This window comes from Nylanderia fulva, unplaced genomic scaffold (genome assembly GCF_048542155.1).
Source record: "Nylanderia fulva isolate GAGA-0341 unplaced genomic scaffold, ASM4854215v1 Scaffold74, whole genome shotgun sequence".
Lineage (NCBI taxonomy): Eukaryota > Metazoa > Arthropoda > Insecta > Hymenoptera > Formicidae > Nylanderia > Nylanderia fulva.
In genome coordinates, this window is record NW_028190851.1 from 362,103 (window position 1) to 376,012 (window position 13,910).

Consider the following 13,910-nt stretch of genomic DNA (forward strand, 5'->3'; position numbering starts at 1 on the left):
ATTGGCATGAATATATGTATTATGATTAAGGAAGATTGAGGTAAAAAATACCAACTTATTGTATAAATATTTCGACTTTTTATTTTAATATTCTTATTTTTTAATTTTATTTTACAACATTTTTAGATATGTATTATGATTAAGGAAGATTGAGGTAAAAAATACCAACTTATTGTATAAATATTTCGACTTTTTATTTTAATATTCTTATTTTTTAATTTTATTTTACAACATTTTTAGATCCCATATATAAGTTTTGGGAAAGAATTATTTTCGATTTTCAATTTGATAGGTGTATTTTTAATATAACAAATTTTAATTTAATCAGAAATGAATTTGTAAGGTTAAAATTTTTTTTGATGTAGCACTTTATAATACGGACATACAAATAACATTAAATTATTCTAAATATATTTTTTCTTAAATATAGTGTCATCAATTGTGGCGAAAATATTGTTATTGCTGCGACTTGCAAAAATCGATATCTCGAAAATTGCATATTGTGATTAACGGAATTTTCTCTGATAAAAGATTCCCTGAAAATAACCTATAATAGAAAACAACATTATTTGCCCAAGTTTATGTATATTTTGCTTTTATATTTTATATTTGTTGCTCAACTTTTATTTATAACTCATTATTTTCATTTCGATTTCCATCCCACTCTCTTTTATTGGTTATTAATATTAACTCTATCCAAAAAAAGAGCAACAATCTCGTGCAAAAGCGCGTAATTTTTTACCTCGGACGTTGAATCGAGGGGGATTGACCGATCTCATCGCAATAAATTATTCCTTTAGACTCGCAAAATAATTCCAGATCGTAAACATAGATTTTACGAGCGTTCTGCTCGCATCCTGGAACGTGCGGATTTGCACGTACGCACCTTACACGGGGATAAAGAGATCGACATAGCCGGTCATTCTCGATCCGCCGATGATCGCGACGACCTTGATCTGCCGGCGACCGGCGCGCCCACGTGGAACTTTTTTTTCTTTCATTCTCTCGAGAAACATGCTATACTTCATTAGCGAAGTCGTATCCTGATCGCGCTGGAACAGTACAACCTGCCTGTTTAAGATCAATCAAAATTAATATTGGACGCTAGTGGTGAAAATAAACTTGGCAAAATTGATTTCGACGTAACTAGCAATTTTATTCAATACTTTCACGACGTTTCGACCATTTGGTTGTGGTCCTTATCAAGTGAGAATTCTATAATACAATATTACACAATAGTTTTTAACAATGTTGAAACATACAAGAACATGTTTAAATGTTAAATTATGACCACAAACACAAACATATCCTGCCTGTTTAAGTCTGATGACGAATCAAGTTATGGATAAACTTTTCTGTCAATGATGGACATCCTAATATCCAAAATAAAATACAAAGAGTACTCCAAAACCTTTTAAAATATAACAGAAAAGAATGTATGACCCAGCAGGTGCTAAGAAATTGTCAGTGTATGCAAAAGAACACAGTTGGTATCGATACATTATGGAAAGGTGAATAATTATGCACTGACAGAAGGATTGAACTAGCAGAAAAGGAATCGTTTCTGAACAGAGTTATGGAAATCGATAAACAAGTAATATCATTAGACGACATCTCAACCGTGACGCGAGTTAGATTCAAGTACACAACTTGGAGAAGAGAGAATGGAAGGACTCGCCTTACACATGCTTATGTGCATGCTTACACATGTTAATTTACAGGAATTTAGATAAAAAGGTGGTAGGAAGCTGAAAGAGCAATTTCTTATCTGAAAAGATGTTCATTTCAAGAAAAAAACTAGTTTGGTGTGTAAAGAATAAAAAATATACGGGATATAGAATTATACTTATATGCTTACACATGTTAATTTGCAAGAATTTAGATGAAAAAGAAGGTAGGAAGCTGAAAGAACAATTTCTTATTTAAGATGTCTATTTCAACAAAAGAACTAGTTTGTTATGTGGAGAATATAACAAGTACATGAGATACAGAGTTATATTTATATGCTTACACATGTTAATTTGCAGGAATTTAGATGAAAGAGGACGTAGCAGACTGAAAGAGCAATTTCTTATCTGAAAAGATATCTATATCAAGAGAAGAATTAGTTGTGTGAAGAATATAAAAAATACAGGGTATAGAATTATTTTTACAAAGTCGGGTATATATGAAAGGACTAATAAAAGCGGGTATTAGCGCAATAGACTTGTTTTTTTAATTCCTCTATAACTATTTTGAATGGTTTCGGTCCTTTCTTTAGATCATCTTCGATAGAACGACTAAGAAAAAAATCGAGTGGTTTGCTTATCCTGACCTCAGCGACACACAAAACACTGCTAACGGTCGTAAAGTACAGTTATAAAGTACGGTTGTAAATATAATTATTTTTACTGCACGCCCTGCAGCAAATTGTCCTCATAAACGACGAAGAATGGACATTAAAATCGATATTAAAAGAAATACTTTATTCAACATGCAGTTGCAAAATGTAATCAAGAACGTAGATTAGGGTTTGTCAATTATTGAGGATAGAATAGAAAGGGAGAGAGAAATAACGAAAGTTTTCGTGGCTCTTTCAACATCTCTACAAATGTCAATTTCCATAAGCTCATTTTGCGAAACTAAAAATCGCGGTTGATTTATACGAGTGTGCTTTAAACGCGTCTGCTTAAAGACCCGTTCAAGTATCCTTGAAGAACACAAATATCGCCGATTGTCGGAGGAGAAGAAGGTGTAATGAGTAAAAAATAAACGAAGGCGCGAGACGCTGTGACTCGCTAGGGTCCGGTTTTGTGATCGCGAATCGGGAACGAATCGCGACCTAAAGTATAAAATGGAGGAGGAGGTGAAGGATAGGATCCTCTCTCGCAGAAGGGGGGAGGAGGCGGGGACGGGTCAGGTCGACGCGAAAATCCGCGTTCGAGATCTCGAGAATTCTCCCGAGAGGCGAACGAAAGTGAAAGCTACCAGCCCAACGTGGGACTTGAGCCGAATCGAGTCTAGTCTCGAACTCGACTTGGCAGTCAGACTCAACCGCAACCTAGACTTCGATTCATCCTGGCCTAATCGCACTTGTTGGGGTTTTTCCATTTAGTGATACAAATCTAAGATTTGCTCTTTCTAGTTGCACTAATTCAGAGTTTATATTTTTTACTCCATGTAAAGGAAGAAATTCGATCGATTGTATCTCATTCTTGTAATTAAGTAGCTATTTGGTTCTAGCCTAATCTAAAGCACCAAATTTATTAGATAGAAGGTCTGTTCTTTTCAGTTGCACTTATTGGGTTTTCCATTTAGTGGCACAAATCGACACAAACCTAAGATTTACTGTTTCTAGTTGCACTAGTTCAGAGTTTATCTTTTTTACTTCATATAGGAAGGAATTCGATCAATTGTATCTCATTCTTGTAATTAAGTAGCTATTTGGTTTTAGTCTAATCTAGAGCACCATTAGATAGAAGGTCTGTTCTTTTCAGCTGAACTAACTGCACTTATCTGATTTTCCATTCTGATTGGCACAAATCGACAAATCTAAGATTTACTGTTTCTAGTTGCACTAGTTTAGAGTTTATCTTTTTTACTCTATATAGGAAGGAATTTGATTGATTGTATCTCATTCTTGTAATTAAGTAGCTATTTGGTTTTAGCATAGCCTAGAGCGCCAGATTTATTAGATAGAAGATCTGTTCTTTTCAGTTGCACTTATTGGGTTTTCCATTTAGTGGCACAAATTGACACAAATCTAAGGTTTGCCCTTTCTCTCTAGCTGCACTAGCCAGAGTTTATAATTGAAGAATTAATTTTATAAGCAACTAACTTTAACTTAACTTATTGTTAGTTTAAAAAAATCGGTGATTTATCCAACCCTGATAATTTAATTGTATTAGATATTCGAAAATAATTGAAAAATCTAATTTTTTTAGAAATTTATCCTACCGTAAATAACTTTCGAAAATTAAAGTTTTTCGGATTAAACAAACTGAAAATAAAATAAAAAATTACTAAAAATAGAAAAATCGAATAATTTACAGGTCCTGCAAAAAGTGTCCGAATGGAAAATATTTTTATTTTCTAGATAAAAATAAATAAATACATAAATCGATACATTTTTTAAAATTTATTTTTCTCGAGAAAGCTAATATAATATAATTTTATTTTATTAGATATAACAAAAGAAGATGAATGAAAAGATAAATTCCAAACTAGTGCAGTTAAAAAGAGACAAACAGATTTGTGTCACTGAATGGAAAGCATCCAATTGTTAGAGGAGACGATTCCTCTCGTTCAAAGACAACATTGCAGTCATTTTTTCCATCATTCTCTTTTTCTTTCTCTCTCTTTGTAATACAATTTCAGAATTAGAGTCACAGAAGGGTTTTTTTGAAAGAGTGAAAATGTATATTTTATACCAGCTGAGATAAAAAATTGAGCCGTCAAGAGGATGTTAAGTAAGGCTAATGTAAATTATATTGGTATTGCAAATATAGCTGAGAAAGCTAATAAAGATTATTCTCTCTCTAAAAAAAGAAAAAATTGGATAAGAAAAATGTGATAGGAACGAAGTGTGACGCGACCTGGAAACTTCCTTGGTCCCCCTTGAACATATCATAGGAACGGGACCATGACGATGATGGAAGGAGAGGGAGAAAGAAAAAAATTGAAAGCGCGTTGCTTACGTAATAATTTTTAGTAAGCAGTCACGCAAACGCTGTCTCTCGCGTTCGGGATACTCGATAGGATTCGAATTAGGACGAGATATACATAAAAAACGCGTCGTCGTTAAACTCCCATAAAAATGTCCACGTCTATGACTTATATACATACGTATAGGTTCACGTCTATCAATTAAAAGCAGGCCGCTTCAGCTATGCTTATTAGTTATCTTCTCATTTCTCCTTCAAATTCGTTTTTTCTCTCTTCAAGAAAATGTAGTAGATCATGTTCAACGACAATTTAAATAAATAAGAAATAAATGACATACATATCGAATATAGAATCTGTGCTAATCTAATTTGCTGCGTTATAAAACATAAATAACGATGCAATATTAATGAACGAAGATGTGGTTTTATTATAGTTTGACAAGAATATTTGATTGAAAAAATATAAAATAAAAAATATATTAAAAAATATATTCTATATCATATAATCACAAGTTAATTTTTAAAAACATTTATATTAAATTAAAATTTTGTTTGTTCTTTTAAAATTTATAATAACAAATAACAAAGAAATCTTGATTTTTATATAGAAATATATTTTTTAGCAATTACAATTGATGACAAATGAACATAAAAATTAATAATACTTTAATTTAAAAATAATACGTTTATAACTTTTAAAAAACAATAGTATTCAAAAATAAAAAAAATTTAACTTGCGAAAAAGTTAATAAGTTTAAGGTAAAAAATAACTAGTTTAATTAAAAATTATTAACTTTTTACCTTTTAACTAATCAACTAGTTATTACTTACCCTGTAAATTATATTATATTAATATATAATATCAATTTTCTCGAGAAAAATAAATAAAATTATCAATTTATGTATTTACTTATTTTTATTCAGAAAATAAAAATATTGTCCATTTAGACACTTTTTGCAGGATCTGTAAATTATTCGATTTTCTATTTTTAGTAATTTTTTATTTTTGTATTTAGTTTTTTTTAATTTGAGAAGCTTTAATTTTCGAAAATTAAAGTAATTAACGGTAGGAACAATTTAAAAAAATTTGAAAAATTAAATTTTTCTATTATTTTTGAATATCTATATAATAAAATAAAATTATATTAATATTAATTATATATAGTATCAAATTTTTTGAGAAAAATTAACTACAGTTATTACTCAATCATGTTAGATATATAGTATTTAAAACCAAATCATTTAAAATTAATTTACATACTTTTATCTCATCTTTCTCTAAATAGCTAATTTTAAAATCATCAAAGAGCACTGGTATAAGATTCCCCCGAGAGTCCTTCTCTATTTGAGATCCTTCCACGAGATCTTGGCGATGATGCGTTCTCCAGCAAGCGGAAAGGAGGAGCATCCAGGCGTCCGTGCAGGTGGATGGTTGAATTACACGAGAAGCATTGCAAAACACGAAGTGTGTTTGCGCAATTAAGCGGCGAAGCGCCTCTCTCGACTCTTTTCTCTCTCTCTCCGCGAAGGTAAGAGGGCGCTGAGAAAAGAGAGAAAAAGTTAAACGCGCCGCACCGTGTGTAACAAAAATTCGTAGGCTCTCGATAGTAAATACCGGTCTCGCGAGTTACACATATACTGCCTTGTATATATCGCGGCGATTGCGCCACATTACATGCCGTTACACACTTCTTGGGGCTGGGCTCGAATTGTGTGTTTGCCGAGAGCGTAATCGGTGCGTAAAGCGAGATATCGAATTAATAATCCGCGTTATGTGCTCTAATTACCCGCTTCATTGATCTCATTCTCCTCTTAAAGCGATAATCGGCGATTAAGAAAATATATAGGCAGAAAATTCATGAAAAATATGTGTACGTAAATATATCAGGGTTGGGTAATAACTAGTTAATTATAATAAAAAATTTTTAAAAAAGGTTAATAACTTTTAAAAATTAAAAAAAATGTTAATAATTTTTAACTTATTGTTAGCTTATAGTTGATTTAAAATGTATTAATTTTTAACTTCAACTAGTTATTTTTGATCTTAAACTTTTATTAACTTTTTTCCTAAATTAAATTTTTCTTTATCTCTGAGTACCATTATTGGTTTTTTATAAACGTATTGTTTTAAAATTAAAGTATTATTATATATATATATATATATATATATATATATATATAAAATTTTCATGTTTATTTGTCATCAATTGTAATTATCAAAAAATATATTTCTATATATCTATTCAAAAATCAAAATTGTTATAAATTGTAATAGGATTAACAAACGAAATTCTAATTTAATATAATATTTTTAAAAATTAACTTTCGTTAATTTAATTTTAACTTTAACCGAATTAATTTTTTGCTCACGTAACTTTTAACTTAACTAAATTAATTTTATTATATTAGCAACTAACTTTAACTTTAACTTAACTTACAATTAGTTTTTAAAAAATCATTAATTTTTAAAGCATAAAAGATAATTATCTTTTAATAATATTAATTGTTATTAATAATTAATATTCAATATTATTTATTATTTTATTATTTTTATTTTTTATTATTAGTATTAATATTCTGTAACTTGTAGGTTTTAATATTACACACACACGCACACGCATACATATATATATATATATATATATATATATATATATATAATTATAATATTATAAAAATATAATTGAAAAACGAAAAGTTCTGTGTTTTGAGGTTTTTATGATCATATTTATAGTGTTAATTTGAAAATCGCATTATATTATTATGTTAATTATGACATTTAAGTGCCATTATAAATGATCTAATTTGCAGATCATTTCCATTGAACCTTGACCGTATTCATAATCGTGCTCGATAAGTTGAGTAAAAAGTGTTGTCGACAAATAATTCTATCTCTTTTTCAGCTGTTTGCCGACAATGTGACGTGATGATAGTTTTTTTTAAACACAAAATGAACAAGAACTAGAGATAAAAACTAAACTTATTTGCGAATCATTCGCGAGTTGTTGCACAAGGAAAGAGCGAGAAAGATAGCAGGAAGCAAATATCAAAGTTGATATTGTGCATCAGAGGATGAAAAAGAGAAGGATGTTTGCGCATATTTTATTCGGAATAATTTGAAAAATCGGGGAAATCAATTCAGCATTCTTAAAAAGTATAATTTTTGTGTACTTTGATTCAGTTTTTCTTTTATGTTTTAATTCAGAATTTAAATTAATAAAAATATTTTTATATAATTTTTGTGTATTCAACTGTTCAATGCTTATTTATATCTTATCAATCTTATTGGTCCTTTTATCAAATAAAAATTGAAAGGTTTTAAAGAGAAAGAAACATAATAATTTTGCATTTTAATTAAGCATTTTTTAAGATTATTTGAAAATTTGAAAAATCTAATTTTAAAAAATGGAATTATCCTAATTTTTTATATAAATCAATATTTGTCATAAAAGATTAGAAGGGTAGCTAAAAAGTGAAATAGTTTGTACTTTAGGAGATAAGACATAATTTCACATAAATTAGAAAATATCTCATTAAATATTTGTTTTTCGATGGGTGAAATCAATTAGTGAAAAAAACATATTGTCGGTCTAAAAACAGTATATAATTTGTAGCTACGTATTTATTGTTAAGTAGGGTTGATATATGAATAATTAGTTAATTAGTTAACAATTTTAAAAAAGGTAAAAGTTAATAACTTTTAACTTAACTTACAATTAGTTAATTTGAAATGTATTAATTTTTTACTTTAACTGGTTATTTTTCACTTTAAACCTATTAACTTTTTTTTTAATTAAAATTTTTTTTTATCTCTAAATATCATTATTGTTTTTTTATAAGTTATAAACATATTATTTTTAAATTAAAGTATTATTTATTTTCATGTTTATTTGTCATCAATTGTAATTACCAAAAAAATATATTTCCATATATAAAAGCCTAAATTCCTTTGTTACTTGTTATTATATAAATAATATAAATTTTTATTAATATAAATTTTTAAAGAATTAACAAACAAAATACTTTAATATAATGTTTTTAAAAATTTACTTCAGTTAATTTAATCTTAACTTCAACCGAGTTAATTTTTTGTTCATGCAATTTTTAAATTTAGCTAAATTAATTTTATAAGCAACTAACTTTAACTCAGTTTTAAAAAATCGTTAACTTTCTTAACTCTGATAATTTAATTTTTGAAAATCTAATTTTTTAATTTTTATAGAAATTGTTTAATTTTCGCAAATTAAAGCTTCTTAAATTAGAAAAAATCTAATAAATACAGGTTCTGCAAAGTGTCTGAATGGAAAATATTTTTATTTTTTAAATAAAAATAAATACATAAATCAATATACATATTATTTATTTTTCCCGAAAAAGTTGGTATTATAAATTAATATAATATAATTTTATTTTATTAGATATTCGAAAATAATTAAAAAATATAATTTTTCCATTTTTTTAGACAATTCCACCTTAAAAAATTTTAATTTCCGAAAAGTAAAGCTTTTCCGATTAAAGAAACTAAATTTGCAGCTACGTATTTATTGTTAAATGAAATATGCTCCTGGAGTTTGACCATCATCTCGTTGAAAGGAGGAAACCCTGTCTGTTTCAGAGGTGGAGTGCGAGGTGTCCAGCCAAGTTGAGTACTCGTTGCAGGCTATTTGGGGTGTCAGCATCCGGGAACTGCATCTGGCCCTTTGGAAACCTTGGAACACGTTGCGGGACGCGTCCTTGAACGGGACCCTTCTTCAAGGCCACGCGCAATACCTCACGCCGCCGCAAACGTATCCTTCCAATTTCAAATTGACGTAAAATTGACGACAATTGGTTTTTTCCATATATATTATACACAGGATATATACTCCCTGGAAAAACCTGGAAAACCTGGAATTCTTAGGGAATTTTTTTCTACTTTGAAAAATTCTGAAATACTCATAGAATTTATTTTGAACTCAAGAAATTTTTTAAAAAATTGCCGCTTTGATTTTATTTTCAAATATACCTTTAAAGAATATAAAATTTATTAGGTTTATATAAAGTATATTAAAATATATTTTATGTTACAATATATAATATTATATTATTATAACTTTTAAACGATATTCCTTTATCAGGAATAATATAAAATAGGAATTTTGATTAAATCTGACACACTAGCAATTGAAGTGGATGTTAAATTTATTATGTTACGTTTCGACCATACGAGTTGTGGTTCTTCTCAAACAATTACAGTAATTTCCAATCTGGAAAGCCGTTGCAAAAGAATTTTTTATATATACATATAATTAATAGTGAGAACAAAAAGTCAATACATATAATTAATAGTGAGAACAAAAAGTCAATACAGATACTTACATTTAATATTACATCACATTAATTCTTTAAAAACTTGTTTAGTGTATAATTTAGTCATTATTTAAAAAAAGAAAACGGAAACAGACAAAACATCGCTTATCGACGTCCAATACATCTTTCCCGCTCTTAATCAAATAATTCAGTTTTTTTTTTGGAATTGTGAAGACGACATTAAACTTCCTTTTCCTTAGAAATCTGTAGATATCGCTCGAATATGTATTACAGTGCTGAACAATAACATAATTTTTAAGTTTTTTTCTAACCCTGGGATTACAATTATTTTCTGTATTAACATCGAGAATTCGCCTCTACAATTTATTCATTCTAAAGTTTATATGCTTTTTTATCAGTTTAATTGGGAAGCAGTTATTAAGTAAAATGTCCACTGTTTTTAAATTTATTTCATGAAAACGATTATCCGCGAGTAAAATTACGTGGTCAACCAGGCTGATAATTGTATTTTGTATTTAAGAAAATGATTAGAGAGGAAATTGAGATACCATCTTGAAAAGGAAGGTTTCTTATATCAATCTGTGATGAGTCCCTGATTTTCTCTATGTACTACCGTATTCAAAAAGTTAAGAGAATTATTTAATTCCACTCTATAAGTGAATTGGAGTGATATTAAATCAAAATTACATAAAAGTGGAATTAAATAACTCTCTTAACCTTTTGAATACTGTAGTACATAGAGAAAATCAGGGACTCATCACAGATTGTTATAAGAAACCTACCTTTTCAGGACAGTATCTTAATTTCCTCTCTAATCATTTTCTTAAATACAAAATAAACACAATTATCAGTCTGGTTGACCACGCAATTTTACTCGCAGATGATCGTTTTTATGGGGTAAATTTAAAAACAGTAAAGGACATTTTACTTAATAACTGCTTCCCAATTAAAAACATTTAGGTGGATCAATGAACATAAACGAGATATTAATAGTTCATCCGGAAATTTATCTGTTGTCAGCGAACACAGATTAAATTTTAATCATGAGTTTAATTGGTTAAATCCGTCGGTCTTACATAGGGAGAATAATCGAAAAAAAGAGAAATCGCAGAAATGTATTATATTAACAAATTAAACACAATGATAAATTTACAGAAGGACACGGAAAAATTTAGTACAGCTTATGATTGTTTATTTTTAAAATAAAACGACTTGGGATATATATGTGGTACCGCGTTGTTCTTTAGATGTAAAAACACGTTCATTTAATTCGGATGTGCGGTTTTCAAGCGATGTTTTGTCTGTTTCCGTTTTCTTCTTTTAAATAATGACTAAATTATAATACACTTGATAAACAAGTTTTTAAAGAATTAATGTGATGTAATATTAAATGTAAGTATCTGTATTGACTTTTTGTTCTTACTATTGATTATATGTATATATAAAAAATTCCTTTGTAACGGCTTTCCAGATTGTAAAATACTGTAATTGTCTGAGAAGGACTATAATCCGTATGGTCGAAACGTAACGTAATAAATTTAATATCCACTTCATTTGCCAGTGTGTCGGATTTAATCAAAATTCCTATTTTATATTATTATATTAAAAAACATTTTATTCGTGTTAAAAAAATTATGTATAAAATAAATGCACTTAAATTAAAAGTATATTTAAAATTTTTTTTAAATACTTTAAATTTATTTGGAATTTTTAACAAAAGTACTTGAAAAATCATGGAATTTGTTTATAAGATTTAGTATACACTCTGTTATAGCTGAACAAAAGATGTAAAAACCTCGAAGCTGAATAATGAACAGTTTCTGAACCAGTCGATTCCACCGAAATCCAGTTTCCACAAGGATTATTGTACGAGAGCCTTCCCTTCTCTTCTCTCTTCCTTTTGGTCGGATTCTATTTTTGAAGATAATATTCAAAAGCAAAAATCACGACCTTAGCAGATAAATATTTTCGAGATACGTGCGTGAAGTTCTCGCATCCTTTCTATCTTTACATATGACGTCAGAAGCGAGAAGTTGTGCTGTTATTTTTCTCAACTTCATCGCGATATAAATTAATCTTTTTTTTTTTTTAGCACATTTAATTATGCAGATAGTCAATAAAATATATCTACCGAAGACTCGGTTTTTTTTTCAATTTGCGTAAATTCATAAATTCTTGATCTCTCTATCTCTGAGATCCATCTTGAGTAAGAATTAAGAATGTAAGGCAGGCTAAACTATATGCTTGCGTATTGGCTAATGCACGACTGTAAAAAAGGAGAATTTCCGGCCCACGGTGGCGTAGGAAGAAACCAATTTACTTTGGCATGTAAAAACAAGGGAATGTGTGAAGGGGAGTAAACTCGCCCTATTGCTTCATTTCTGAGAAGTTGTGGTGCAATGTGGCTGCAGTTAAGCAATCTCAACCCACCCAAGTAGAATAGAAAATCAAAATAATATCATTTTGACGTCATTGATCAAATTTGGAATTCAAATTTGGTCGAGATGACGTCAAATTGACATTATTTTGACGTCATCTTGACCAATTTTGAACTCCAAATTTGATCAATGACGTCAAAATGATATCAATTTGATGACGTCATACTGATCAAATTTGGACATAATCCAAGTAGCAAACTGACGTCATTTTGATGTCTAATAACGATGTCATCAAAATGACGTTTAATAACTGTCAGCAAACTGACATCATTAAAATCACAATAATATCGAATGATTATATATAATCATTCGAGGACTTGGTGATTATATATAATCGTCATTCGACGTCAAATGACTTGGTATTTGACCCAAGTAGCAAACTGACGTTATTAATCGTCAAAATGACGTCACTTTGACGTTTTTTAATGACGTGCGCTTGCTTCTTGGGTTGATTTTGATGTCTAATGACGACGTCAGCAAAATGACATCATTATGATATCATTAAACATAAAAATGACATCATTTTGACGTCAAAATGACGCCATAATGATGTCATAATGACAAAATGACTTGTACATCCGGGAATTTATGTCCAAATTTGATCAATATGATGTCAAATATTATAATAATTTTGCCTTTTGTTCACCTTGGAAAGTGAATCGACTGATCGTAGTCAAATAATTTTTTTCACCTTTCTCGAGTGTTCATTGGACGCTCATCATTCACATCTTTCTCTCGCTATTCCTTAACTGAAATTATAGTAGACAGCCGCACGGCGAGGAAACGCTCAGATTGTCGCTGCCGGCGCCGGAGCTGGAACTGGGCACTCCACCGCGACTCTGCTACCCACTAGTGATCTTCCTCACCCGAAGGGACAATCGGGATCCCCACCCCGACGAAACCGTGAGTAATTTTATTTATTATCGTCGCGTGACCTTGCTTGCATGCGTTTTTGCACAAAGAGGAGGTAAAAAGGAAAACTCTCGATTTCTCTCTTGTTATATCTTCTGTTGATTTTTTTCTTTTTTTTTTTTTTTTTTTAAGGTGGCTCTGGTGAACGTCGTTCACATCAAGGACAGCGTGTGCACGCTGCCGACTTCGATTCTGGCGCAGTACTTGAAACAAGCTAATGGCCAGCTGTCTTGTTTAAAGGTGGGTCGAAACTATCCCGCGATGTTTCAATTTCCAAAAGTAATTCTGATATTGACTGCTATAGAGTATATTGAGTTACCTCACTGAAAATATTTTAAGAATTTTCTACTTATTTTTTTAGAATATCTTGTTTTAAAATAAGCAGTAAAAGATTCTCTTATCTTGAAGGGAAGAGACTAATGACGATGTCATCAAAATGACATCATTTTGACGTCTAATGACGATGTCATCAAAATGACGTCATTTTGACGTCTAATGACGATGTCATCTCAAGTAGAACAGAAAATCAAAATAATATCATTTTGACGTCATTGATTGAGATGACATCGTCATTAGACGTCAAAATGACATCATTGATCAAATTTGG

The 13,910-nt window shown here is 29.6% G+C and overlaps 1 protein-coding gene across 3 annotated transcripts in view; it reads left to right on the forward strand.

Annotated features, from left to right (window-relative positions):
• The window catches only part of LOC114944990 (cell growth regulator with RING finger domain protein 1), a 37,252-nt gene that overhangs the window by 17,793 nt on the left and 5,549 nt on the right, over positions 1-13,910 (forward strand). For 2 of the 3 annotated variants that reach the window (XM_029321060.2, XM_029321062.2), the window contains 3 exons: positions 9,259-9,430; positions 13,153-13,294; positions 13,436-13,543. In XM_029321060.2, the coding sequence (XP_029176893.1) occupies positions 9,259-9,430; positions 13,153-13,294; positions 13,436-13,543 (422 nt within the window). The remainder of the gene's footprint in view (positions 1-9,258; positions 9,431-13,152; positions 13,295-13,435; positions 13,544-13,910) is intronic. The other variant, XM_029321061.2, reaches the window with a different exon arrangement.